Here is a 26,841-nt window from a genome sequence, read left to right as displayed (position 1 = left end):
ACTACCTGCTTTCAGTAATTCTGGTCTCAATTTCCCTAAACTGTTGGGTTTCCAACTTCTAAATTTGTCTCCTTCTAATTAGAATGCCCTTCTAATCATTAAAGGCCAGTGCAAATTCCATTTGTCTCAAAAGCCTCCCACCTTCCCCAGCAAGAATTAATCTCTCATCCCCTATTCAGCTAGCATTGCCCATCATATCTTTTCAATCCTTTCCCACTCCTTGAAGAAGGTGCCCCACCCACCAGCAGCCCAGAAGAGGCAAGCTCCTTGAGCATAAATTATTGGCATAGCACAGCTAATTGGAGATTTCTCTCTAAGCATCTGAGATTGAGCTATCAGGCTACATTAGTCATCAAAGACATAGGACCCTCTAGATCTGGATAGAGAGCTGGTGCCTTCCAAAGCTCCTGCGTGCTGAGGGTAATGGGAGAGTAGAAACCAACAGCCTTCTAGAGTAAAATGGCACAGACTTGGAGGGAGATGCAGAGATAAGATACTGGGTCGGGGTGAGGGCAGATGAAATGAGAGTGAGAGACAGCTTTCTCACTCGGATTTCTATGAACATCTTGCAGCTGAGTTCCTAGAGATATTCCAGCATCCTTAACATGAATCCAATTTTAATTACGTTAGCCGGAGGTAGTTGCTGTTCCTTACAATAAATTGTCACTGCCCTGAACCAGAAGGCTCTGCTCCCATAGTACTTTGCATGTGCCTCTACTAGAGCATTATCTCCTGTCATCAGAGTTATGCAGACGTCTGTCTGCTTCCACCTGGGCCTGGCACGCCTGTTCATTCAGTATCCCTGGAGCCTGGTGCTTGTTGGATGCTCAAAAAATAGTTGTTCAATTTGAGTTCTCCCAGTGCACAAAACGGTTTGATGATGTATCATTTGTTAGGGAAACCTTATAAACTCTATGTTTCACTCCATATTTTGCAATATTTGGATTATTTTACATCTTTCGAAAAATCAAATTTGCTTTCCTGCTACTCACAAACTTTCTCATTATTTTTTGTGGTCATCAAGAATGACTTATAGTTAAGCAGGGGTCCATGCATCCCTCTAGTTGGTGAGGGATGCAGCCCATCTTCCAGTATTCAACTGACTTTAACCTTGAAATGGATACTTCCCATGAAGCTGTTGGGGCAGCTTAATTTCAATGACGTCATTTAAAACACATTAAAAAGTCAGCAGGCAGGCTAAGCACAACTGCTTCCTTTAAATCCCTATTCAGAATCATTGATCTTCAGAGCTGGGGCCAGAGGTTCTCAGGCTTTGAGTTTCTATGAACCACCAGCATTAATACAAGAAAAAAAGGGAGGGATTGCTGGATTTATCCTCTTTCAATAAATAGCATTAAAACATTAAATAAGTTTTTATCAATATAGTACCATTTCATAAAATAAAGGGCATGTTAACACCAATATTATCAAGAGCATTATCTCCCAATTTAAGTATCAGATGCAGTCAAGTGTGGCTTAACAACAGAAAAAAGTAGTCAATCTTCAGGCAGTTTCATCATTGTGCAAACATCATAGAGTATCCTTACACAAACTTCGATGGGCAACCCAACTACCCACCTAGGCCATGTGGAATGCAATGACTCTGTAAAACAAACAGAAGATTTGAGATTCTCACAGGTATTCTGAGTAGAGAAGTGAGAGGAGGAGAGAAAAGAAAGGAGTCTGCAAGATGAAGAGACTGAGGACTCATTCCCATGAAGACCACAAACTTTTCTTGTTGGGGAGGGAGGTGGGTGAAGAATATTTTGTAACTTGGGATGGATCAATATATAGTTTGTGGGCTTTATATCTCAGGAATGTGAATAACTTCTCTTTCATACCACCCTACCTCCAGCCTCTGTAACATTTACAATGTGCAATAGTCCATGAATGTTATGAATAGGTTTACGGTGGAATTCATAAAAGGGTCTACATTTCTCATGAAACCATGTAGAACCCAGAGAGCCGCCCAGAAGCGGAGGCCAGGAGCCAGAGGTGACCAAAGAAAAGCTGCCAAGAGCTCCGAAAACTCTAAGCCGTGGTTTGAGCATGGTTCCTTAGCAGACACCTGTCTGTATGTCTTGGTAGTAATGGAAACCATTTTGGTTTCACACCTGGGCATGAATAATTAAGGCATGATAGGCCTGGTTCCAAAGTTCTGTACCTGTCCCAGCTGGGTCAGGGCTGCTTTTGTGGTACAATCACCTACAGTTAAGAGAATCCTTGGCTTGGAGGTTTTCTTTTCTCTTTTCTTTTTTTTCTTTTTGAGACAGGGTCTTGCTCTGTCGCCCAGGCTGAAGTGCAATGGCACAATCTTGGCTCACTGCAACCTCCACCTCCTAGGTTCAAGTGATTCTCCTGCCTCACCCACCAGAGTAGGTGGGCATACAGGCGCGCGCCATCACACCCAGCTAATTTTTGAATTTTTAGTAAAGACCGGGTTTCACCATGTTGGCCAGGCTGGTCTCTAACTCCTGACCTTATGTTATCGGCCTGCTTCCGCCTCCCATAAGTGCTGGGATTACAGGCGTGAACCACCACGACCCGCCGGCTTGGAGGTTTTCAAGGGGTAGAGAGGAGCCCTACTTAGGTACAGCCAGAATTGGCCTTGAGGTATAGGATATCTGACTCCTGCAGGACTGGAATGCCAAGTGCTTGGAGGGATAAGCTTTTATGATGTAACCTCTAGGTATCCAGAGGGCATGAGGAGTATCGCTGTTGCTGGGCAACGTGGCTTAACTCCGTGGCTTTGGTTAAGGTGCTATTCTATGCAGAATTCCTTGACGCCTTCCCTAATCCGCCTCCCCAGTTCTCCCTTCAACACCAGGAAACCCATCAGCCTCCTTACAACTGAAGCAGTTTCTGTGTTACGGTAGTGAGTAGTGATCAAAAGCTTAGGGTTTAGTGTTAGATAAACCAGGCTCCACTCTGCGACCCCACGCAACCTCCCCACGCAACAATAGTGGCTCTCTGCACCAGTATTGGCATCTGTCAAATGAGTGGGGGCTAACAGTGAATAACTGCCTCACAGATGGACTACAGGCTTAACCAGAGACTGACGGCAAGTCGCATATTCATCTTCCAATCACTTAGCAAACTCGTTTCACTCTGCGTCTCTTCTCCCGGCTGTCCTTTCAACTTCCTCCACCCTGAAATTTTGAAGATCCACCTCGGTGGGAAAGTCAGTCCGCGTGGCGCGCCCTTTCCCTGCGTCCCTCCTTCCCAGGGCCCACCCTCCGCGGACGCAGAGCGTCTGCCGGGGGGACGGCCGGTCTGCGATGGCGGCCTCTGAGGCAGTCGGTCCCCTCTCGCCGTGGGATCGAGAAGCGTGTGAAAGGCCCGCTTGGATCCTCTGCGGCGCTGCCCGCAGGGAAAGCGCCGCTGCCAGCCGGACTGTCAGGGGCGCGAGGGGGAGAAGCACACCGCAAGATAAGCGAGCCGCCGCGGAGGTAACCGCGGGGACGGCGGGCAGGGACGGGGGATGGGACCAGCCGAGGGTAACGGGAGGACTGCTATCCGGAACGCTTCAGGCCCGCTCCGCCGGACCTCCCCATCCTCCAGCCCGCGTCCCCTGCCGTCCTCCCAGATCCGGACCGTAGCTCCAGAAGTGACGGCCACGTGGGCGACGCCGCGCGCCGCGGGGGCTGGAATGCTGGCGTAGTGGGGGGAGCGAGGTTAGAAGGGCAGCAAAGAGGTGAAGGAGGACCCGCGTCCGCGCGCCCGGGCTCCGACTGCTGGGCGACGCCGCCGGGAGCGAGCACGCCTCCGACGTCACGCGCCGCTCGTCCAATGAGCGGAGGCCTGAGGGAGGCGCAGTCCGGGTCCCGCCGCCGCCCCCGCCGCCACACCGGCCCTTCAGGAGCGTCTGAAGAGGCGCGGGCCGCTGCGGGCTCCGGCGCCGCACCGCGCCGGCCCGAGCCTCTGGACGAGGCTCACGGAGCCGTTCGCCCGGACCCCGCCGCCTGATGTCCTCAAGATGGAGGCAGCGGGGGCGGCGGCGTGAAGAAAGCGGCGCTGTGGGCGCGGGAGCGCGAGCCCGGGCGGAGGCGGTGGCGGGATGGGGCTGCTGCTCATGATCCTGGCGTCGGCCGTGCTGGGTTCCTTTCTCACGCTCCTCGCCCAGTTCCTCCTGCTGTACCGTAGACAGCCCGAGCCGCCGCCGGACGAGGTCGCCCGCGCGGACGAGGGCTTCCGCTATATCAAGCCGGTGCCGGGCCTGCCCCTGAAGGAGTACCTTTATGGCGGCGGCCGGGATGAGGAGCCCTCCGGGGCGGCCCCTGAGGGCGGCGCGACCACCGCGGCCCCCGAAGCCCCCGCCCCGCCGACGCGGGAGACTTGCTACTTCCTCAACGCCACCATCCTATTCCTGTTCCGGGAGTTGCGGGACACCGCGCTGACCCGCCGCTGGGTCACCAAAAAGATCAAGGTGGAGTTCGAGGAGCTGCTGCAGACCAAGACGGCCGGGCGCCTGCTGGAGGGGCTGAGCCTGCGGGACGTGTTCCTGGGCGAGACGGTGCCCTTCATCAAGACTATCCGGCTCGTCCGGCCCGTGGTGCCCTCGGCCACCGCGGAGCCCGACGGCTCCGAGGGGGAGGCGCTGCCCGCCGCGTGCCCCGAGGAGCTGGCGTTCGAGGCGGAGGTGGAGTACAACGGGGGCTTTCACCTGGCCATCGACGTGGACCTGGTCTTCGGCAAGTCCGCCTACCTGTTCGTCAAGCTGTCCCGCGTGGTGGGGAGGCTGCGCTTGGTCTTCACGCGCGTGCCCTTCACCCACTGGTTCTTCTCCTTCGTGGAAGACCCGCTGATCGACTTCGAGGTGCGCTCCCAGTTTGAAGGGCGGCCCATGCCGCAGCTCACCTCCATCATCGTCAACCAGCTGAAGAAGATCATCAAGCGCAAGCACACCCTGCCCAGTTACAAGATCAGGTGAGCGGGAGGTCGGAGAGGGGGCCTGGCTGCCGGGAACCGGGCCTGGCGGGAAGCTGCCGGCTGCGTGGGTTGGGAAGAGCAAAGGCTCGTTTCTGTCCCAGCTCCTGCTTCTGGGATCCTCCCACCCTGGACAGGGCCCTAGATCCCGGCGAGTGGTGAACACTTGCTTTGCTTTCGAACGGCTTTGATAGGAGCTGGAAACCTTTTCCCGTGTTCATGGGGGCTCAAGACGCTGTCAACGCGGGCACAAGTGTTTCCTTTTTATAAGCAGCATGAAGTGAAGCCTGCCCTAATCCCCAGGAGTCGCTTCTGGGACTGTTGAGAAACTCTCCCTCTATGTGGTTGCTGCATTGAGGGCAGCCGCGTCACTGGCTTTGCAGCATCACCTTGGCCGCGTAGAGAAATTGTTCCTGGACACAGTACATGCATCAAGGGTGTGCTCGTAGCTCAGGTCTGTGATAGTTTGCATTGCAAGCCACTTTTGCTTTGATGGTTTGGCATCTTTAAAGGCAGAGTCGGTAGCTCTTGCAAAGGAATCCTTTTTTTTTTTTTTTTGAGACATTGTCTGGCTCTGTCGCCCAGGCTGGAGTGCAGTGGCCCGATTTCGGCTCACTACAACCTCCGCCTCTCGGGTTCAGCGATTCTCCTGCCTCAGCCTCCCAAGTAGCTGGGATTACAGGCGCATAGCACCATGCCCGGCTGATTTTTTGTATTTTTTAATAGAGACGGGGTTTCACCATGTTGACCGGGTTGGTTTTGAACTCCTGACCTCCAGTGATCCACCCACCTCGGTCTCCCAAAATGTTAGGATTAGAGGCGTGAGCTGCCACACCAGGCACAGGAATACTTTCCACAGCAGATTGGAAAGGAGTTGGGGACCTGTACATAGTGTACTTTATATTTTGTATTAATGTCACTTGCCCATTTTCGGTAGGTTCTGAAACACAGATCCAGACTCTGCCCATAAAGCATTTACTCTCTGTGACTGTGAGTTCCTCTCAAGGTACCTGAAGTCACTGTACAGATTGTATTTTAATGCTAGGTAGTGATTTTAATTTTTTAAATCCCTCCAGCATCTGATGGCTTAAAATTTTGTAGTATACAGTTTTGAGTAGTATGTGAATTTTGTTTAATACTGAAGGAGTGGAAGGGGAAAGTCTTAGGGCTAGAGGCAGAGTGGAAGGTGCTGTTTCTTTTGTAAAAAGCTGAATTTTTAATTTCTCTTTCCTTTAGTTTTGTATCCACTAAGACGTTTGAACCTTTTAAATTTTGCCCTTGATTATAAAATTATGTCAGTCTTGAATTTTACTTACCTAATTTTACTTTCCTTTTAGTGGAAGTTGCCTATTTCTGGATCACAAATTTTCTACCAGTCTCAATTTTCAGGAGCAAGATAATCCAGAAATATTTTGAGTTTGGAATGGATTATTGACTCGTATATGTGGCAGATGTACCTTACCAATTATGTTTTGTTTAGGCTAATAGCACAGAGAGATAGCTTAAAACTTGGGTGGCAGGAGAAATTTACTTTATAGTGGAAATATTTTCATAGATTTGCAGAAGGTTGTGAGCTGGTTATGTGTTTGATTTCTGGTTCTGTGAAGTAGAACATACTTTATGAAACCTACGTTTTATTTAAGACAGAATTTCCTTCTGTCATCAAGCTAGATTGCAGTGGCACGATCTCCACTCACTGCAACCTCCACCTCCTGGGTTCAAGCGATTTTTCTGCCTCAGCCTCCCAAGTAGCTGGGACCACAGGCGTGCACCACTACACCCAGCTAAATTTTGTATTCTTGGTAGAGACAGGTTTTCACCATGTTGGCCAGGATGGTGTCAATTTCTTGACCTAGTGATCTGCCGGCCTCCCAAAGTGCTGGGATTACAGGTGTGAGCCACTGCACTGGGTAGAAACCTACTTTTAACCTCTGGAATATCAGTGCCTAAATTGTAAATGGGTTCTAGTGTTTAAGCAGCAAGGTGTGTGTTTGTTTATAGCAATGTGTTGCCAGAGATTTTGGTATTCTATCACAACTTCAATTATGATGTTTCCTGGTAGCTTTCAGTTAATGCAATTTGACTAGATTGTTATTTTGAAATTTGTAGAATAGCCAGTGACCATGAGGCTACATATCATTTTGAGATTTTTTTAAAATATGGACTTGGAATTTAGGTAAATCTAAAGTAAGTTATGAATGAGACTTACAGAGGCATTGAAAGTTTATTACTTTAAAAATCTATGATCTGTATCATTGAATAACAACCATTTAAAAGTATGGCAAAATTGCTTTTCACTTATGTCTGAAGGGATTTTTTAAAAGCACAGCATGAGTTTGGTTATGATATTTTCAACTTCTAAACTTGAAGCATTAAATGATAATTTCCAGGAGTATACACATCTGTGCTATTTATATTAGATGGCATCTCAATGCTCAATCAGTAAGCTGCACAGAGCATATCACTCAATCTGTAAATGTTTATTGTACACTTGTTATATGCTTATTGTTGTAGGTGCTGGGATTTCAGTACTGAACAATACTTGAACTCAACCCTCAAGAATCTTAGAGTTTAGTGAAAATTGAATTAGCTATACTTAGTAATTTTGTGTGTGTGCGTTTTGTTTGTTTTTTGAGATAGGATTTTGTTTGTTGCCCAGAACTGGAGTGCAGTGGCGCAGGATCACGGCTCACTGCATCTTTGTCCTTCTGGGCTCAAGCAATCCTCCCATCTCAGCCTTCCAAATAGTTAAGACCACAGGTGTGTACCACCACACCTGGCTAATTAAAAAAAAAAAAATTTTTTTTTGTCTTGCTTTGTTGCCCAGGCTGGTGTGGAACTCCTGGGTTCATTCAAGTGATTCTCCTGCCTCAGCCTCCCAAAGTGCTGGGATTGCAGGTGTGAGCCACCTTGCCCAGCCATTTATAAGATTTAAACTTAGTAGAGAAAAATAATAATTAAGTATGACAGTGAAAAGAGCCTCAGTAAGTGTTGACTTCTTGTCTGTGTTCTTTCCAGTATTTTAAACTGGTGATGGGCTGAGTGCAGTGATTCATGCCTGTAATCCCAGCACTTTGTGAGACCAAGACAGACGGATCACTTGAGGTCAGGAGTTCAAGACCAAGGTCAGGAGTTTGAGACCAGCCTGGCCAACATGGTGAAACCCCGTCTCTAGTAAAAGTATAAAAATTAGCTGGGTGCGGTCGTGGTGGGCATCTGTAATCCCAGCTACTCTGGAGGCTGAGGCAGGAGAATGGCTTGAACTTGGGAGGCAAAGGTTGCGGTGAGCGGAGATCGCACCACTGCACTCCAGCCTGGGGGACAGTGAGATTCCCTTTCTATAATAAATAAATAAACTGCTGGTGACATAGGACTGATTCAAGTTTCAGATAAGAGAATGAATTACAATACATCTAAGATATATCATACTTCTCACAGGGAAAATTAAACTAGCTAGTAGTGTTCATCTGTTTTTATAGATGAGGAAATGGAGCTCAGAGTAGTTAAATAACTGACTGAAAGTCACACAGCTTTCAAGTGGTGAAACCCAGCTCTGATGAGGCCAGACCACCTTTAAAAAAGCATACATATGTGTGCACACACATACATAAACTATATTGTTCTTAAGTGATTATTTTTTAAAGCATGTCATTAATATAACAAATATGTGGAATATCTTTCCAAACTAACCTAGAACTCTTGAGAAGAGTATGACCATAAAGCTGATTTTTTTCTTAAATTGGTCATTTTAGAGGATTCTTTGAAAGGTAAATCATGTGGCTAAATCTTTGGGTGTTCCCCCACATACCATTTCTTTTTTAATCGAGCAGATTGTGTTTCCAAATAGAAAGTCTTGCTATTCTATTCTATTCCTTTTTTTTTGAGATGGAGTCTCACTCTGTCGCCCAGGCTGGAGTACAGTAGTGCAGTCTTGGCTCACTGCAACCTTCACCTCCTGAGTTCAAGCAATTCTCCTGTCTCATCCTCCTGAGTAGGAGGTGCTACCACACCCAGCTGATTTTTGTATTTTTAGTAGAGACAGGTTTCACCATGTTGGCCAGGCTGGTCTCGAAATCCTGACCTCAGGTAGTCTGAGCTTGGCCTCCCAAAGTGCTGGGATTATAAGCGTGAGCCACTGTGCCCGGCCTAGTTTATTCTTTTTTAGCTATCTAATCTTCTTAGTAGAGCTAAAGCAGTAAAGAGAATGTATGGAGTCTTAGGATCCTTTGGCACTTGTAAATCATTACATAACAGAAATATCTTTCCAGTTAACTTTGTTGTTACTTCTTTCTCCCTTTATTTATTTTGCCTTTTTCATGTTGCTGAAGTGAAGTGGCCTCTCTGGACTGCCAGTTCCTGATGTTTCACCTAGAGATGATAAGTTGCTCAAGTGGTTACTAAGGACCCAGCAGATTGACACTTCATTTTACCCAAATTAACAAACTTAGAATGTTTGTAAAACATTTTATTTTACAAAATGAATTATAATATGTAGACAATATGTTTACAGATTTATTCAAATAAGGAATTTCATCTAAATGTTAATTGTTTTGATTTTTTTATTTAAATACTTTAGTATATTACAGTAGTATTTTTAAAAAATGAACCTCAGAATTTATCTTCAAAAGAGAAGGATTACCACTAATGTTATTTTACTACATGGATAATTCATCTTCAACATGAAGTCTGAGTAATAGTCTCTGGGTGGGGAGCTGTGTTTAGGGTTTAGGAATCAGATATTTGAGATTCTTACTGATGCTTCTGTTCCTGCAGTATTATTGCATACAAATGAGTAGATTCGGTTTACAGGTGCTTTTTATTTGGCCTGTGCTGTTTTTTGTTTTTTAATTGCCAACCTTAAAAAAATGGATTGGCTTTCTGGTTTCTGTTAGGAAAAGCTGGAATATCTTACAGTGCCAGTTCTGCATTGCTCAGAGCAACAACAGGATGGAGGGGTGGACTGTAGTAGCAGCTTTGGGGTTGAAACTTGGTGTGCAAGCTCCTAGGTGGAGTTTGGCCCCCCCATTTGATGGTACTTGCCTGGCCTGGAGTCATGAATTTGAGACCCTTACTGGAGGAGTATTACTGTTGCTAATTAGTGAAAATGGGAAGACTTAATAGCTGGAGTGGAGAGGGAGGGTGATCCATTTTTATCTTTCTTTTAAATTACATTTTTGAAGGGACTGTCATTGGGCAATTTTATTTATTTTTTATTTTTAAAATTTTTTTAGAGACAGAGTTTCATCATGTTGGACAGGCTGTTCTTGAACTCCTGACCTATGGTGAGCTACCACACCCGGTGGCAATTTTATTTTGTAAAAGACATTGTTGGTCAGGTGCAGTGGCTCACTCCTGTAATCCCAGAACTTTGGGAGGCCAAGGCAGGAGGATCACTTGAGATTAGGAGTTTGAGACTAGACTGGCCAACATGGTGAAACCCCCATCTCTACTAAAAATACAAAAATTAGCTGGGCATTGTGGCACATGCCTGTAATCCCAGCTACTCAGGAGGTGAGGCATGACAATAGCTTGAACCGGAGAGGAAGAGATCACTGCAAGCTGAGATCATGCCACTGCACTCCAGCCTGGGCGACAGAGCAAGACTCTTTCCAAAAATATAAATGAATGAATGAATGAGGACATTGTCAGGCCAGGCATGGTGGCTCATGCCTCTAATCCCAGCACTTTGGAAGGCTGAGGTGGGCAGATCATTTGAGGTCACGAGTTCGAGACCAGCCTGGCGAGCATGGTGAAACCTCACCTCTACTAAAAACGGTATGTGCCTACAGTCCCAGCTACTGGGGAGGCTAAGACATGAGAATTGCTTGAACCCAGGAGTTGGAGGTTGCAGTCAGCCAAGATCTATTCCAGTTTGGGCAACAGAGTGAGACTCTGTTTGAAAAAAAGAAGGCATTGTCAATCTAATACTGAATTTTAAAAAGTCATTCTGCTAGAAAAAATAAAATGCCTCGAAATGCAATCCATTTTTCTGCCATATAGTTAGAGTAAGTAGATAGTCACTGCTTTTTGTTAGAGTTTGGTGGATAGTTTGCTTTAGTGGGATGGATTATTAATAATTAACTATATAAGCATTTACTTCTCTGATCTCCAAAAATGGGGACATCTTATTGACATTATATTTGAATTTAATGAATTGAGTAATTCATATCTCAAAATATTTTGAAGTAAATTCACTGAAAATTGACAGTCATTTGTAAAGTCAAGTGTAATACGTTGTATTTATTTTTTCCTACTTTTTTTCTTTCTATTACAGTTTGGAAAATACTTTAAAATAGCTACTAAAATTCCTTGATGGTTTTAATAATGATAGTTTAACTTACTAATGTTAATAGGGAATGTAACTAACCTTTAATTCTTGGGGAGAATAGACAATGGCATTGTGCATTACTCTAGCTATCCTGGAATAATCTTGTAATAACTAATTTTTAACCTTTATAGTTATTTCTTGTACTGTTATTCATATCTCTATATCTCTTTTCATATCTCTGTATAAGTTGAATTGCAAGATCATATTCTTAGAGATGAATAATTGTATTATTTTAAAAATAGTTATTTATTTTCAGTAAGTGCTTACGGCATACTACCTAGTGTTGTGGTGGGTATAGTAAAAGTGATAAAAACAGTTATAAACTAGTTCATGCTCTTATAGGGTTAGTCTTTCTAGGGAAAACAAAGAACACATAAAGCTCATTTTAGTGGCATTGGATATATTTAAGCCCTTCAGTTTTGTGAGAACCTGGAACAGGAGAGATCAGTATCTCTACTCTGCGAAGGCTAACACCTGATTACTGTTGTACTATATATAATACATTGTGACCTTAGCTTTTTTTTTTTTGAGACAGAGTCTTACTCTGTTGCCCAGACTGGGGTGTAATGGCATGATCTCAGCTCACTGCAACCTCTGCCTCCCAGGTTTAAGCAGTTCTCCTGCCTCAGCCTCCCACAGGCATGTGCCACAATGCCTGGTTAATTTTTGTATTTTTAGTAGAGACAGGGTTTTGCCATTGTTGTCCAGGCTGATCTTGAACTTCTGACCTCAGGTGATCTGCCTGCCTCAGCCTCCCAAAGTGCTGGGATTACAGGCATGAGCCACCACATTAGTTTCTTACTTAGTACACCTAAGTGTACTCCAGTTTAGTGCTGATTTTACTTCTTGCACGTTGGATTTACTTGAGCTGCTTTGAACTATTTTAATTTCAGCTTTTAAAACACTTTAGATGGAAAATAATGTATTGATAAATTACATCTTTGCTCTAGAAATTTGATTTACTTATTTTGGGGAGAATGGTCGTTATGAGGAGGCTGTGGATTTTTTTCTTTTTTCTTTTTTGAGACAGAGTCTTACTCTGTTGCCCTGGCTGGAGTGCAGTGGTGCAGTCTCAGCTCACTGCAACCTCCACTTCCTGGATTTAAGCAGTTCTCCTGACTCAGCCTCCCAAGTAGCTAAGATTACAGGCCTATGCCACCACATCTGGCTAATTTTCGTAGTTTTAGTACAGATAGGGTTTCACCATGTTGGCCAAGCTAGTCTCCAGCTCTTGGTTTCAAGTGATCTGCCCGCTTCTGCCTCCCAAAATGCTGGGATTATAGGTGTGAGGTATTGTGCTCTGCCGGGAGGCTGCAAATGCTAATCAGTAATGTACAGGTCTGTTGGTTATCCTAAAAAGCCACAGTTTGTTCCTGGAAATAGCCAAAGCAGATCATTCATTATAAAGTAGATTGGGTTGAAGGAGCATGCCTGATCAAACACTAAACGTTGACTTATTAAGTAATACTTATAACAACTTATCACATGAGCAGGTAATAAAACACTGTTTGCTAAGTATTAGGCACTGTGTGGGCGTTTCCATGTAGTTGCAATCTCACTTAATAGTTAAAACTCCTATGTGGGAGATGTTGGTATCTCAGTTGTATAGATGTGGAAATATGAGATTTACAGAGGATTAGTGACATAAAGTCCTCAATTTAGAAGGTCCTGGACTTCCAGAGCTCATGCTATATTATTTATTCAGAGATAACTGTTATTCTAAACCAGGGGTCTGCAAACTAGCAGTGTTAGGCCCTATGTTAAGAATGATTTTTGCATTCTTAAACTTTATATTTGAAGTTGTTAAATGAAGTATTAGTGCTGGTGGTGGCGGTGGTGGTGACAGCCCATGTGTACCCACAAATACTATCTGCTGTTTATAGAAAAGATTAACTGATCCCTGCTCTAAACTTTAAAAAATGCTAAAAATACACTCTGCCCCCTGACAAACTATTATAATGTTTACCAAAAAAAAGAAGATATACACACACACACACACACACACACACATATACACATTAAAAGTACCTTTAAATCTTTGAGGGTTCTATATTTTGGAAACCTGTGGAAGATTTCTGCAGAAAACAGATTTTCTGCATAAAAAATTTTATTTAATTTCATAGTTCCCTTGAAGCTTTTGTAAGGTCCTTAGACTCCAGGTTGAAAAATAAACACAGACAGAAGTATACAACTTTGTTACCATAAATAGAACTAAAACTAACGTGCTAAAATAAACAATTATTTTGCTTATCTTCTTAGACTATATAAGGATTCATATGGCTCAGGCATTTTTAAAAAAGCTTGTTGGCGGGTAATCCCTTTATCCTATGAAATGTATCATGCCTTTTTAATTTTTCTACTTTTTTCCTCTTGGTAAGATTCCGTATAGTGGGCTGAGGGACTCTAGATCAATAGTTAAATAAGAATATATGAAATTTCAAGTTACAGTTCTTATCACTAAATCCTTGTTTAAAAGTTAAATATTCAACATTTCTTCTCATCATATTCTCTATTTTCTCAGAACAGTGTCACCAGGAAACAAGTCATTAAATGACTTTATTCTTACCTCAGAGTCATAGGACACACTGCCACTTTTGGCGTGGCATCAGAGCACATCACACTTAATTGGAAAGTTATAAAGCCAACTACCTGCTCATTAGCAGGTGTTTTACAGAGTAGTTTCTAAGTCTCTCTTGCCAGATTGCTAAGATTGCCATAAAACTATACACTTCCTATATTTGTACTGGGGGAAAATGTGGTAAATAATGTTAATTATTTACCTCTAGATGAGTAGTACTAATTTTACTAGATATATATCAGATATCTTCTATGTGACACATTACATTCTTTTCCCTTTCAAATGTGTGACAAGCTCACTTTAAAAATGCAAGCAGTTAGAAAATATGTAATATCAAAGTGAAAATCTTCTGCAATACTTTTTCTTAAAACTATTGTTAAATTTGGGGACTATTCTTCCATCTTTTTCTAAATTACTATAATTTGTTATTAATTTATAACACCAGGATCATAACACTTGTTAGCATCTTTTTTTAAGCTGATATCTTGAGTTTTCTAAGTATACCTACTTCATTTGTTCTAATAGGTGCTTATAATTACATTGACCATTAGTACCATAAGTTAATCAATTCCTTGTTGATTTTTCAGTTTCTCACTAATGGAAGTAATGGCACATAAACATCTCCTAACCTGTATCTCTGTGTAGATGGTAGATTTTGTTGTTGTTCTTTTGATTTTGGAGGGGGTTTGGGTTTTTTTTTGGCCTATGTTTATACAGTATTAAGGAGCAGAAAGAAGTTAAAAATCTACTCCTCTCCGTTTTGATTTTATCTCCTGATATACTCATGTTAAGTTTGATGTCTGAACCTAACTATATGCTCAAACATAAATATACAAGCTTCTTATATATACTGAGGAGGTGCCTCTTTCTCTTCCTCTTCTTACCTTCTTCCTTCTCCCTCCCTCCTACCCCCACTTTCACTCCCTCCTTCCCTCTGTCCTTAGTAAAATGAGAGTATAATATGAATGTGACCCTACAAATTATTTTGTGAAATGTAACATGGACATCCCTTCAGATAATATGTATAAATCCAACTCATTCACTGCTTTACTCTTCAGCCATTCTCTGGCTCTGACCTTTTATCTTTCATCACTATGTCTCACTTAATTTGTTCGTGCCTCCTTGCTGTTCTCATAGTCCAGGCATGCTCCCACCACAGGGTCTTTGCTATTCCTTCTTCTGGAGTGTTTTTCCTACAAATAGCCAAAGAGCTCATTCCAATGTTTTTCAGGTCACTTTTAAATGTCACCTTTCAACATACTATGTAAAAAAAAAAAAAAAGTGGGTTAGCCCTTTAAATGCTGGAATTTGTTTTTGCTCAAACTTCTTACTGAAGGTGTGTGTGTGTGTGTGTGTGTGTGTGTGTACAAAAACTGTCCCACTCCTAAATGTACAATGATGAATTTTCACAGAGTAAACTCAGATATGTATCTGACTACTGTGATTTTTAATTCAGTCTCTCTAAAGGATACCTGTATTTTCTGGGTTTCTTAAACAGATTTTATGGAACATATTTTAACTTTTTTTAATGGTTAAAGGTTGTCATTAAAACACAGGCTGATGACATGTAATCCAATACTATTGTGAAATCAGTATTGAAGGAGTGCCTTTTTCACACACACAGACACACACACACCCATAAATTATGCTGATTGAGGTCTCCAACAGTTAACCATGTTGAATTCAAGGTATGTCCAGTCACCATACTGGCACAGTATCCTTCTCTCATTCTCACACACAAACAAAATACTAAACACAGATGTGTTTGCAATCTTCTGTGACACTCCAGAAGACTTGGTTTTTAATTTCACATTCTTAGAAAGGTCAATATTGATAAACTGTAGATTATACTTTTCTTTGATTGATATAGAATAACAATCAAACTTGTTTTTACTAGTCTGGTGCGTAATTGCCAATTTTCATGAAATCAGCAGAATGCTTTAGAACACATTTCTCTTTATTCTCTATTCAGCACATTGAGTATTTATGCCTGTAAATTCTTCATGTATTTTAGGGAGAATGGAATTGATGATATGGTGGGTGGGGTAGTGAATGTCTGGACTTTGATTTGCATAACTCTGATAGAAGAGCTAGAAAATCTTTCACTTCCCAGCATTATTAGTTCTTGTTGGTAAGTACTTAAAAACAAAAATTCTTGAATAGCATAGTAAAAATGTCCTAATTAGGTTTATTCTTTTGTATTATGTACCTGTTATGTATGCTTGGGTCATTGGTAAGGTACCAATTAAACAGGTATTTGCAACCTAACTATGGTTAGAAATGGTGTTTCTCCTAGGATGAACTTTATATCCTATCTTTATAATCTACAATTATAAGTGACTATTGTTTTTTGCTGTAAAATCTTAAGTAGCAGTGATAGATATAATTTCTATTTAGTAGCTGGCTACAAGAATCTCTATTTTGAAAAATGACTATGTTCTGTTCTCAGATACAACTATTTCATGGAGACATCAATTAACTCCTGAATAGAGCAGCTGGTGTTTATGTTGTATGCTAATTTTTTGTCCTTTTTACACAATAGTCTTTCATACATACTGGATTATACTAACACTCATTACTAAGGATGATTGTAGTTGCTGACTACTCAGTCTTACTACCTTAGTCATTTGGTCATGCAAATAAGTAATTCAAAACTTTTTGTTCTCTGAAACCTGCTGTGGCTAAAATAAGAGCCATTCTGTTATAGCAAATTTCATTTGTATGATAATTATTTTTATAGTGCACTGAAAATCTTACTTTGTTCTCACCATTACGAAGTATAATATTTTCTGTAAAATTTAGGACTGATGATATCTGATGTATTTCAGTATTTGGAAATCTTATTAGTTCTTAATGTTTAACTCTTTGGATTTTAATCAGGACCAGAGTGGCAAACTGTTGCTATGGGAATAATTTAACTAAATATTTGTAGTAAAATATGTGTCCTATTGTTTACTAATGCTGGAGTGGTAGGTAAACTTCAGATATTTTGAGATTAGTGAAATATAAAGAGAAAATTCTTGACAGTCTTAGTCTGTAAAATAAAGTCAATTGAATACAGTATATCTAAATTATAGCCCATTTTTAGGTTAATTGCTTACTTAAAGTAACTGAGTAAATTACCTACTTAAAATATTTCAGTAAGTTGCTTACTCCAAAAAGTACTAAAAAAACTTTTTAGTACTACAGGGTTAGGATTTGGACTCAATAATTCTGAGAATCATGCCACTCAACAAGCATTTATTGAACCAGACTCTTAGTAAAAATTGTAGAGTCTAGAGGATATCTATGCTGTTACCGTTTCTCTTGAAAGTAACTTGGCCTGCTGCTCTGAAACAGTGGGATTAGAAGATGAGGAATTTCTATTTTATTTGTGGAATTAATACTGATTTGTTGGTTTAGTATATCTTTGGACAAGTCATGGAACTTGTTATTTTTGTGACTGAATGAAATGAAAAATCTAACGTTTTAAAAGTTTTTAGAGAAAAGAATTATGTAAATGTAAGATGGCATTATTTATTATTCACTTTGCTGTTATTTCTGGAGGCTGCATCTTATCCTGGCATTGGTCTAATATAAGGAGTTCTCTAAAATAAGGATGTACAAATTGTTTATCCTGTAAATATTTTCCTTTAGTAAATTCTAACTTTAGTTAGGTACTTATAAACTAACAGATGCAGAGATACAGATAATATTAAAATCATTTATATACTTTAGAAGATGTTTTGCTTTATTTGGATAGAGAAAAATTAGGAGAAAGCTGCAGTTATAATCTTAAAATATAATCACCCCTTAGTATCCATGGGGGATGGGTCCCAGGACCCTCTCAACCCCACCAGGATACCAAAATCCACAGATGCTCAACTCTCTGATATAAAATGGCATAGTATTTGCATATAACCTAAGCATCTCTAGATTACTTATAATGCCTAATACAGTGTAAATGGTGTATAAATAGGTGTTACACTGTATTGTTTAGGGAATAAGGAGAAGAACAAAAGATCTGTACATCAAGTTCAGTACAGTCACAACAGTCTTTATCTCCTTCAGTGAGTGTTTTATCTCCTTCAGTCCACAGCGTTCAGAAGAGATTCAGTTTGTTTAGTAAATGTTTAACATCATCTTTGTCCAGAGTGCACAGGACTTCAGAAGAGATTCAATTTATTCAGTAAACTTTTAACACCATCTTTTTCCGAGAGCAACACACTACAGAGAGAGTTAGTGCTAACAGGATGTAAATTAAAACAGTCCTTTCAAGGTATTTTTTTATAATCTGGTAGTGAGAAAGTATACTTAAAGTTAAGGTAATGGGTTACAATATATAATTTAAAAAAAAATTGCCACGGCTCAGAGTTGTTATAGTCTGACTCAGTGGTTTTTCACAGTGTGATTTGGATCTTCCAGACCTTTGAGGGGCAGGGAGTTGGCATCTAGAGATGCTTAGGTTATATGCAAATACTATGCCATTTTATATCAGGGAGTTGACCAAATCAAATCAAAATTATTTTCATAATTATACAAAAATGTTATCTGCCTTTCTCACCCTTGTTCTCTCACAAATACATGGTGAAGTTTTACAGAAGTTAAATATCTGATGACATCATCACCCCACAGCTAATGGAATGTGAGCTTTGTATATTCTTATGTTTCAAATTTTTATCATTTGTAATTTTTGATATGGAAAATGTTAATATACATAATCCACATGAACAGCAGCTCTTTGGGATCCTCAATAATTTAAAAAAGTTTATAGGGGTCCTGAGAACAAAATGTATGAGAACTGCCAGTCTGACCTGAAGTTTATTTATTTTTACCATATGTAAAGGAGCCACCTCTGTTGCCTCACTTTCTTAGTCAGCTTTAAAAATGTTTAATACGTACATTATTTTCAGTTGCTATCTAGTATTGCTTGTACACTTCGTTGTTGTAAGACACATATGGTTGAGTGGATTTGTTAAGTTTTGACTGCACTATTTACTTGAGTGGATTTGTTACAGTTTTGACTGCACCATTTAGTATGTGATCACAGACAAGCTGGTTTAGCCTCCTCATCTTTAGTTTCCTCTTTTGTAAAATAAGGTTTGTAATACTGTACATTATTATGAGTTGTGAGAATCAAGGACATATATCAGAGTTGCATAATTTAGAGAATTGCTAGAAATATACAAAGTGGTCATTTTTATATTCTCTTATTTAAAGTTATGTGTTGGGGGTAGCTCGTAGAGAAGAACAGGAAAGAATAGGAGTTTGGGTTTGCCCATTTTTTTTTTAGCAGTGAGAAAGCTGGGAATTTTGATTTAATTGATTATAGGCCATCTTAAGGGACCCTTACATTGTGAATTGTGATGAACATAAGAAGATATGAGATTTGCCAGACATAGTCATGAGAATTACTTTGGTTTCCTGAGCAACTCGTCTCATTTGATACCTTATCTCTCTGGTGCATAGGCTATCAGTTAACATTGACTCATCTTTTAGTCACCAGCTCTTTAAGTTCTATTATGAGGGACCTGTACCCTTGATTATCACTCTTTTGTTCAGCATATCTATAAAACCACTTGAGAAAATTGTGAGGCATTTTGGACCTTGATCATTCTATGCAGAATTAGGAGCTTGGATAAATGTGAGTATTTTGTATTAGGTAGAAGGGTATATGGATGAGCAGGAGAACTATTTTTTTTGCAACAGTATTTGTTATCTTTATTATTAATTTTATAACTATTCAGGAATACTTTTTTCTCTGTAGGAATACAGAAATTAAAATAATTTCCCCAAGGATAATATAGTACACTTCAAGGAATTCTGTAAATAGAACAATTTTCTGTGGGTTTCCTGAAGTCAGTTTTCTAATATAAGCTTAGTTATAAAACTTAATGATGCAGAAATACGAAAGTGATAACTAAGGTACAGAGACATACTGACTTTTTGTTTGTTTGTTGTTTTTGTTTTTGAGACAGAGTCTCACTCTGTCACCCAGACTGGAATATAGTGGTGCCACCTCGGCTTACTGCAACCTCTGCCTCCTGGGCTCAATCATTTCTCTCACCTCAGCCTCTTGAGTAGCTGGGACTATAGGCATGCACCACAAGGCCAGGCTAATTTTTTGTATTTTTAGTTGAGATGGGGTTTCACCATATTGGCCAGGCTGGTCTCTAACTCCTGACCTCAAGTGGTGCCCACCTTGGCCTCCCAAAGTGGAGTCTACCATAAGCATGAGTCACCATACCCAGCCTGTTGTTGTTTTTGAAATAGAGTCTCACTCTGTCATCCAGCCTGTGGAGTACAGTGGCACACTTATGGCTCACTGCACCATCAACTGCCTGGGCTCAAGTGATCCTCCCACCCCAGCCTCCCAGGAGCTGAGATTACAGCCATGCTCCATCATGCTCAGCTAATTTTTGTGTTTTTTGTAGACACAGGGTTTTGCCATGTTGCCCAAGCTGGTCTGGAACTTCTGGGTTCAATCCATTCACCTACCTCAGCCTCCCAAAATGCTGGGATTACAGGCATCAGTCACCACTCCCAGCCCTGACTATTGTTAATTCATTCTCTTGGACTTACAAATGATATCATCACAAAGGACACAATTTTTAAAAAATCAACTAGTATGGGACTAAAATCATGGCTATGTGGAATCTGAAGCCCAAGGAAGACAGACAGCCATGAACTGGGACCATCATACATTGGTGAATGCTGAGTCCTGAAATAGTTCCTTATGGAAGGGAAGAAGTTTGCTGCCTGACATGTCTATAGGAGACCATCCTTATTATAGATAAATAGAAGGATTGATAGGGAATATTTCTAGAGCACCTCACTGGGCCAAATACCTTATGAGAAATATCTAGTCTTTACATAACTCTGTAAAATAGGTGCCATTATTATTATCATTATACTTTCATAGGTGAAGAAACTGGGGCTCTCAATGTTCCAAGTAGCTTGCCCGAGGTCTCAAAGCTCCTAAGTATTAGAGCCAAAATTCAAGACCAAGTATTGATTCAATGCTAGTTTAAACTCCCTTGTCAAAAAGAAGCTGAGAAGTGAGAAATAAAAATAGAAAACCCCGCAGAAGAAAATCAGAGGGAAGAGAAAGATAAGGGATGGTAGGTATTAAAAGTAGCTCTGGAATGCAGCAGTGAGGATTAAGGGTCAGCAGTCAGTTAAAAACAAAAAAAAACTATATTATAGTCCATGAAATAAGAGAGGGGAATGAGGGGGAAAGAAAGGGGACCATAGGTTGGCACAAAAGTAATTGTGGTTTTGCCATTACTTTTATATGGCAAAACCTGCAATTACATTTGCAACACCCTAATAAATTTAGTGAACTACTGCTTTGGGCTAGTACAATACTATACTTTTATATACATATTATCCATTGAATTCTCACAGTATAATAGTGATATTTCACTTATAAATGAATAAATACAGATTCAAAAAGCTTAAATGACTTACTCAAATTGAAACTCAGGTCTCATGCTTTTATATCATATCCAGTGTACGGTTTCAGAAACAGGGAATTTTTTTATTTTGACTTTTTATTATGAAAAATTTCATAGTTCTAAGGTAAAAAGAATTGGTGATGAGATTGAACACTCATGATCTATCATTCATGATCTGTCATTCATCTTTAACAGTTGTCAACTCATGCCCCATCTCTAACTCCCCTTCCTCCTTAATCCCATAGATTATTTTGAAGCAAATCCCATGTATTTTATCCATAAATACTAAGTATGTATAGCTCATATTTTTATCAGTTATAAAATAAATTTTAATAGTAATCCAAGTAGTGTTCACATTTTCTGATCATATAGGAGTTTTTTTTTTTTGTTTTTCGAGATGAAGCCTCGCTCTGTTGCACAGGCTGGAGTGCTGTGACGTCATCTGGGCTTACTACAACCTCCCCCTCCCGGGTTGAAGTGATTCTCCTGCTTCAGCCTCCCTAGTAGCTGGGATTGAGGGACTGTGTTAAGGAAAAAAACTTCTCTTCCTGAATCCACGAGGGTCGTGGTTTCAAAGGCAGGAGTTTCCCAGTGCCACAGCTCCATCCACGGCCCCGTCCGGGAATGTAAAGTTCTTTGTCTGGGTTTCCTTCCCATGGGCTAGGAAGAGGAATCCAGGTAGGCTTCTTTGTCCAAAAAGCCAGTGGAAAGCTCTGGGAGGAGGGGGCTCTGTTGCACACCAAGCAGCCAATCCGGTAACAGCGTCAAAGATCAATCACTCCAGTGGAAAATTGAAAGAACCCCTCTCATTGGACAAGAACATGAACGAGGAGGGAATAACTCCAGGGTTAAAACTCTGCTGATCCTTACATATAGGGATTCCTTCTTTGAATCCCCTCCAACTGCCACGTGGGAACTGCCTCTCCTTCTTTCTCTCTCTCTGCCTAATAAATTGCTCTCTGCAAAACTCTTTGGGTCCACAATATTTATTTAGATGGTAAGCTCACTGTGCCTCCAGGGCCCCTCTCCCCATTCTTTGGGGTAAGAGAGGCCAAGGACCTCAGATCCAGGAACTGGGAGTGTGTTCAGGATGTGCCCCCACCCCCCACTCTGTCCCTTGGTTACAGGATTACAGGCATCTGCTACCATGCCTGGCTAATTTTTTTATTTTTAGTAGAGATGGGGTTTCACCATGTTGGCCAGGCTGGTCTTGAACTCCTGACCTCAAGTGATCCGCCTCCTTCCGCTTTCCAAAGTGTTAGAATTATAGGCATGAGCCACTGTGTGGACCAGATGCAGTGGCTTGTACCTATAATCCTAACACTTTGGAATCACAGACTTTTGGTTTGCTTTATATAGCACTGATCATGCTCTGTTCAACAGTGTATCCTGATTTTCTCTTTTTTTTTTTTTTTTTGAGACAGGGTCTCACTGTCACCCAGGCTGGAGTGCAGTGGTGCGACTCAGCTCACTGCAAGCTCTATCTCCTGGGTTCAAGTGATTCTGGTGCCTCAGCCTCCCAAGTAGCTGGGACTACAGGTGTATGTGGGACTATAGGTGTATGCCACCACACCTGTCTAATTTTTGTGTTTTTTGGCAGAGACGGGTTTCACTGTGTTGGCCAGGCTGGTCTTGAACTCCTGATCTCAAGTAATTCACCTGCCTTGGCTTTCCAAAGTGCTGGGATTACAAGTGTAACTCACCATGCCTGGCCCTGATTTTCTACATAGCAATTTAATATAAGCATTATCTTATATTGTATTTCAACTTTGTAAATGAATTTAGACTTGAATGCATTCTTTTATTGTCTTTAAACATTTTACTGTTTTATTGCGTTTACTAGGGAAAAAAGTTTGTCTCTGTGAAAAGTTTTAAGTTTAATAACATGCTATATTTTTAAATACATTAGTTTTGTTTGAAAGTTAAAAGATTCTATATCAGGAAAGTGGGGACAGGGAGTACTCCAAAACTTTAGATGAGACAAAATGAACTCATTTTTCAAATAGTAATCTCATTAATTACCCACTTGTGACTTATGAACTATCTGGATTATTTTTAATTTTTCCTTTCCCATTTGTTTTCCCTTGATTACTTCCCTCTCTCCCATCCCAGATTAGGATATCTACCTTAATGATAGATTAATGGTAAAGTACGTATTATTCTTTTATCACATCAGCCTGACTTAGCTTTTGTAAATGCAGTTAAGAATAACAATAACATGACATCTGCAAACTATAGTAAACATTGTTAGTCTGGAACATTTAAATATAACTTTATTCCTAAAGGAGCATGGGCCTCGATGTGAGTGTACCTGTGTTTTTTTACTGATTTCTCGTCAGCAAAATGAAAGGATTCAAAATTTTGGATATCTATGGAATTACCTTTATTATTTCTGTGGAATAAATTAGTATTTGTGTGTGTCTTTAGTTATTTTCAGATTTTAATGATAATCTTCGAATTGAGTTTTTCCTTTTTAAATTTTTCTTATTCTTTTTTTAAGTCACAAATGTCTCAACATCTTTTTTTAAACTTATTAAATGATGTTAAGAAAATTATGTTAAATATTAGGCATTTTTAGATTTAACACAATTGTCTCTAAAAACAGAATCTGCAGGAAACTCTCAGTTGACAGAAGAAAAAAGGATTGAAGATGGAATAAACCAGTTGATAGTTTACAAATTAAACTGAGATCTGGATCTATTTATTATAATGGCTTAAAGATGAATGAGATTCAGACACTATCTTTTCTAAGACTTAAGGCCTATATGGTCTTAGAAAAATTGGCATATAATAACATTTAAAAAAATAGATCATGATTGTAATAGAGCAGACTAACAACACCTTAATGGTATTTCTTCTAGAAACTTCTGAAGATTTTCAGAAAAATTTAAGTATTGTGTAATTAAAAGTTACGCCATTTTGAGCTATATTTCGTAACATTAAGTAGCTTCTCTATTTCAGTGGGTATATACTAAATGCCAGTTTATGTGCCAGCATTTTGTTTAATACCAGTAATTTAAGCTGAACAGTAATACTGTTGAGTGTTTGCTGGCATGGTACTAAGTGCTTTTCATTATTCAATGCAATTCTTGTAACAGCACTGTGAGGTAGGTGTGATTGTTATCCTTTTGCCTCTGGGAAAACTGAGGCTCAGATTTTGGTCAAGGTCAGAAGTTTGCTCAAGATTATATTGCTGGGAAGTGGCATAATAGGATTCCAGACCATACTGTCTAGCTCCAGAGTCTGCTGTTGACTTGCTGTTACATTAGATTGCCTATAAATGTAAGCTTTCTTTTCTCAGGCAACTCACAATTTAGTTGGGAGGAGGGGATCTTGCAGGAGACCTAGAAAGATGGAGACAGATAAGTAAATAGTATGGTTAGTAGCAAAACAGAGCCTATATAAAGTGCTTTTAGAACACAGGTGAGGAAACAATTACCTGATGGTAGAGGAGAAGGACAGGCTACAGAGAGGAGGCGCCTGAAGTAGAACTTCAAGTGCGAAAAGGAGCTTACCACATAGGGCTAGGCTAGGTATGGGATCAGAGAGGTTAGCAGGTACAGTTTCTCAGGAGAAACAATATGGAAGTACTAGCCTTGGTAAACATAGAGAACCCTTGTGTATGAATCGTCCTTTTAATGTCATATCAATTGAAGTGTCTAAGTAAAACAGAATATTGTAAATTTAGATTCATAGTTTACCAATACAGAAAATGAAGAGTATTTTGAACCATTGTACTTTGTTTTCTTCCTGGCTTATACTTAGTTTTGCATTAGTGTGCCATAGTTTGCATGATAATGTATGCCATAAGAGTTGTGAGTAATTGAGGTTTCGCAAATTATATTTTTAATGCAGCAGGGGGAACTCATTATTTGAAGGAGTACTGCCTCTGAAGATAATAAATGAAGAAACATTTTGAAAATGATCACTCACTGAGTTATCTAGTTTATATAGTTGGTGTAGAAGAATTTGGAGAACATTTATTTTTGCTAGTTCTTAATGTGATAGAGGCAAAACTGCCTGACTGAAAGGCATAAACCACGTGGGACTCCCAATTGCCTGTTTATAGCTGCTTGTTCGTTCTACTCTTTCCCTTAGAAATGATGTAGTATTATGTGTATTCCTGAGCTTGAAATATGACTGCAGTATCTGGATATCTAACTTTGGTCTCTCTAAAGTAAGCCTATTTGTTAATCAGATGAGATGGTATTTGAGGTAACTGTTAAAGAATAGTTTAGCTTTAGACATAGGGAGATGGAATAGCAGTGTATTGTGGGTAGGAGAAATCACAAAGGAACAGAATCAGGGCATTCTAGGATCTTCAGGGATTCAGTGAGGAAGCCAGTTTGAAATAATAATACTTGCACTTAGAGAAGAGAGGAAAACCAGAATTTGTGTGCTTATAACAAGCCACGAACTTGACTAGGTGTGTCACGTGTGAACTCTAAATCTTTGTAATAGTCCTGTGAGGTAGCTTTTTATTTACAGCAACAAAAAGAGAGGGTTTGTTCTTGGTTTAAGAAAGTACTCTTTTTAAGGAAAGGAAACAATTTCAGAAGTCCCAACGTTCTCAGCAGTCAATGAAAAACCTAAACCAATGAGGAACATAGAACAACAGAAGAGAAATTTTAACAGTAAATGGATGGAGGGGAATGGGGATAGAACTGATTGGTTGTGAGAAGGGAAGGAGTAAAAGGTAACCCAGGTTTCCAAGTGTCTTTGAAATTGGTGGTGCCAGTAAGAGAAAGCAGGAGAGGAGGGTGCAAGTTTGAAGAAAGAGTGTTTAATTCATTTTTAGGTACCAATGTATGAACTGTCAAAAGCAGTGACAGCAAATGATGTTGCTCAGGGAAGTTAGAGAAAGGAAACAGAAAGACAGAAACTGTGTTGTTTTAGTATACAGAACAATTTTTCTAATTCTTCACTCTGGAAAATTTCACTTAAGAGTCAAGAAAATAGTTTAGTAAATGCCCTCCCCCCCACCCCCTCCCTCATCATCCTGCTTTGTCTGTAGCCAGTCATTAACTTAGGACCACTTTTGTTCATCTATAGCTTGTCACACACCCCTCCCCCAATTATTTTGACACAAAATTTATATGTAACATCAATATGTCTTTTAAAAAAGTATAATCCCACTATCACATCTTTTAAAAGTAGTAATTCTTTAACATCTAGCTTAGGATCATTTTTTTATATCCCCAAATAAGAAAATATCAAGGTGTAGATTCTCAGAAATGACTATAGTGTTCCTTATAATAAACGAGCATGGATTTTTATTAGAACAGAGAGTCATTGATCTTTTAATCACATGGATTTGTTTACCCATTCCTTCTGAAATATTGTGACCAATATGGGTCTTTCTTAGAGGACTGGATGAGAAAGTTTGAGAACCATCAAACTGCACTGGGAAAGTCATTACCAGTATTATTGATTTCCACTCCCTCTAGGACTCCAAGTCAGTATTAATAGAATTACTGAGCAGTTTTATTTCTTTATATTTTACTCAACATGATACCAGACAAAATAGTTTTGGAAGACAAGAGGTACTGTTTTAGATATCTAAAGTAAACTTA

The 26,841-nt window shown here is 40.3% G+C and overlaps 1 protein-coding gene across 1 annotated transcript in view; it reads left to right on the top strand.

Annotated features, from left to right (window-relative positions):
* Nucleotides 1–3,849: 3,849 nt before the first annotated feature.
* Nucleotides 3,850–26,841, top strand: part of PDZD8 (PDZ domain containing 8) — a 101,305-nt gene continuing 78,313 nt past the window's right edge. The window contains exon 1 of the mRNA XM_017963198.5: nt 3,850–4,926. Coding sequence (XP_017818687.1) covers nt 4,058–4,926 — 869 coding nt within the window. The 5' untranslated portion in view covers nt 3,850–4,057. The remainder of the gene's footprint in view (nt 4,927–26,841) is intronic.

This window comes from Callithrix jacchus, chromosome 12 (assembly GCF_049354715.1).
Source record: "Callithrix jacchus isolate 240 chromosome 12, calJac240_pri, whole genome shotgun sequence".
Classification (NCBI taxonomy): domain Eukaryota; kingdom Metazoa; phylum Chordata; class Mammalia; order Primates; family Cebidae; genus Callithrix; species Callithrix jacchus.
This window is presented reverse-complemented; position numbering and strand designations above follow the sequence as displayed.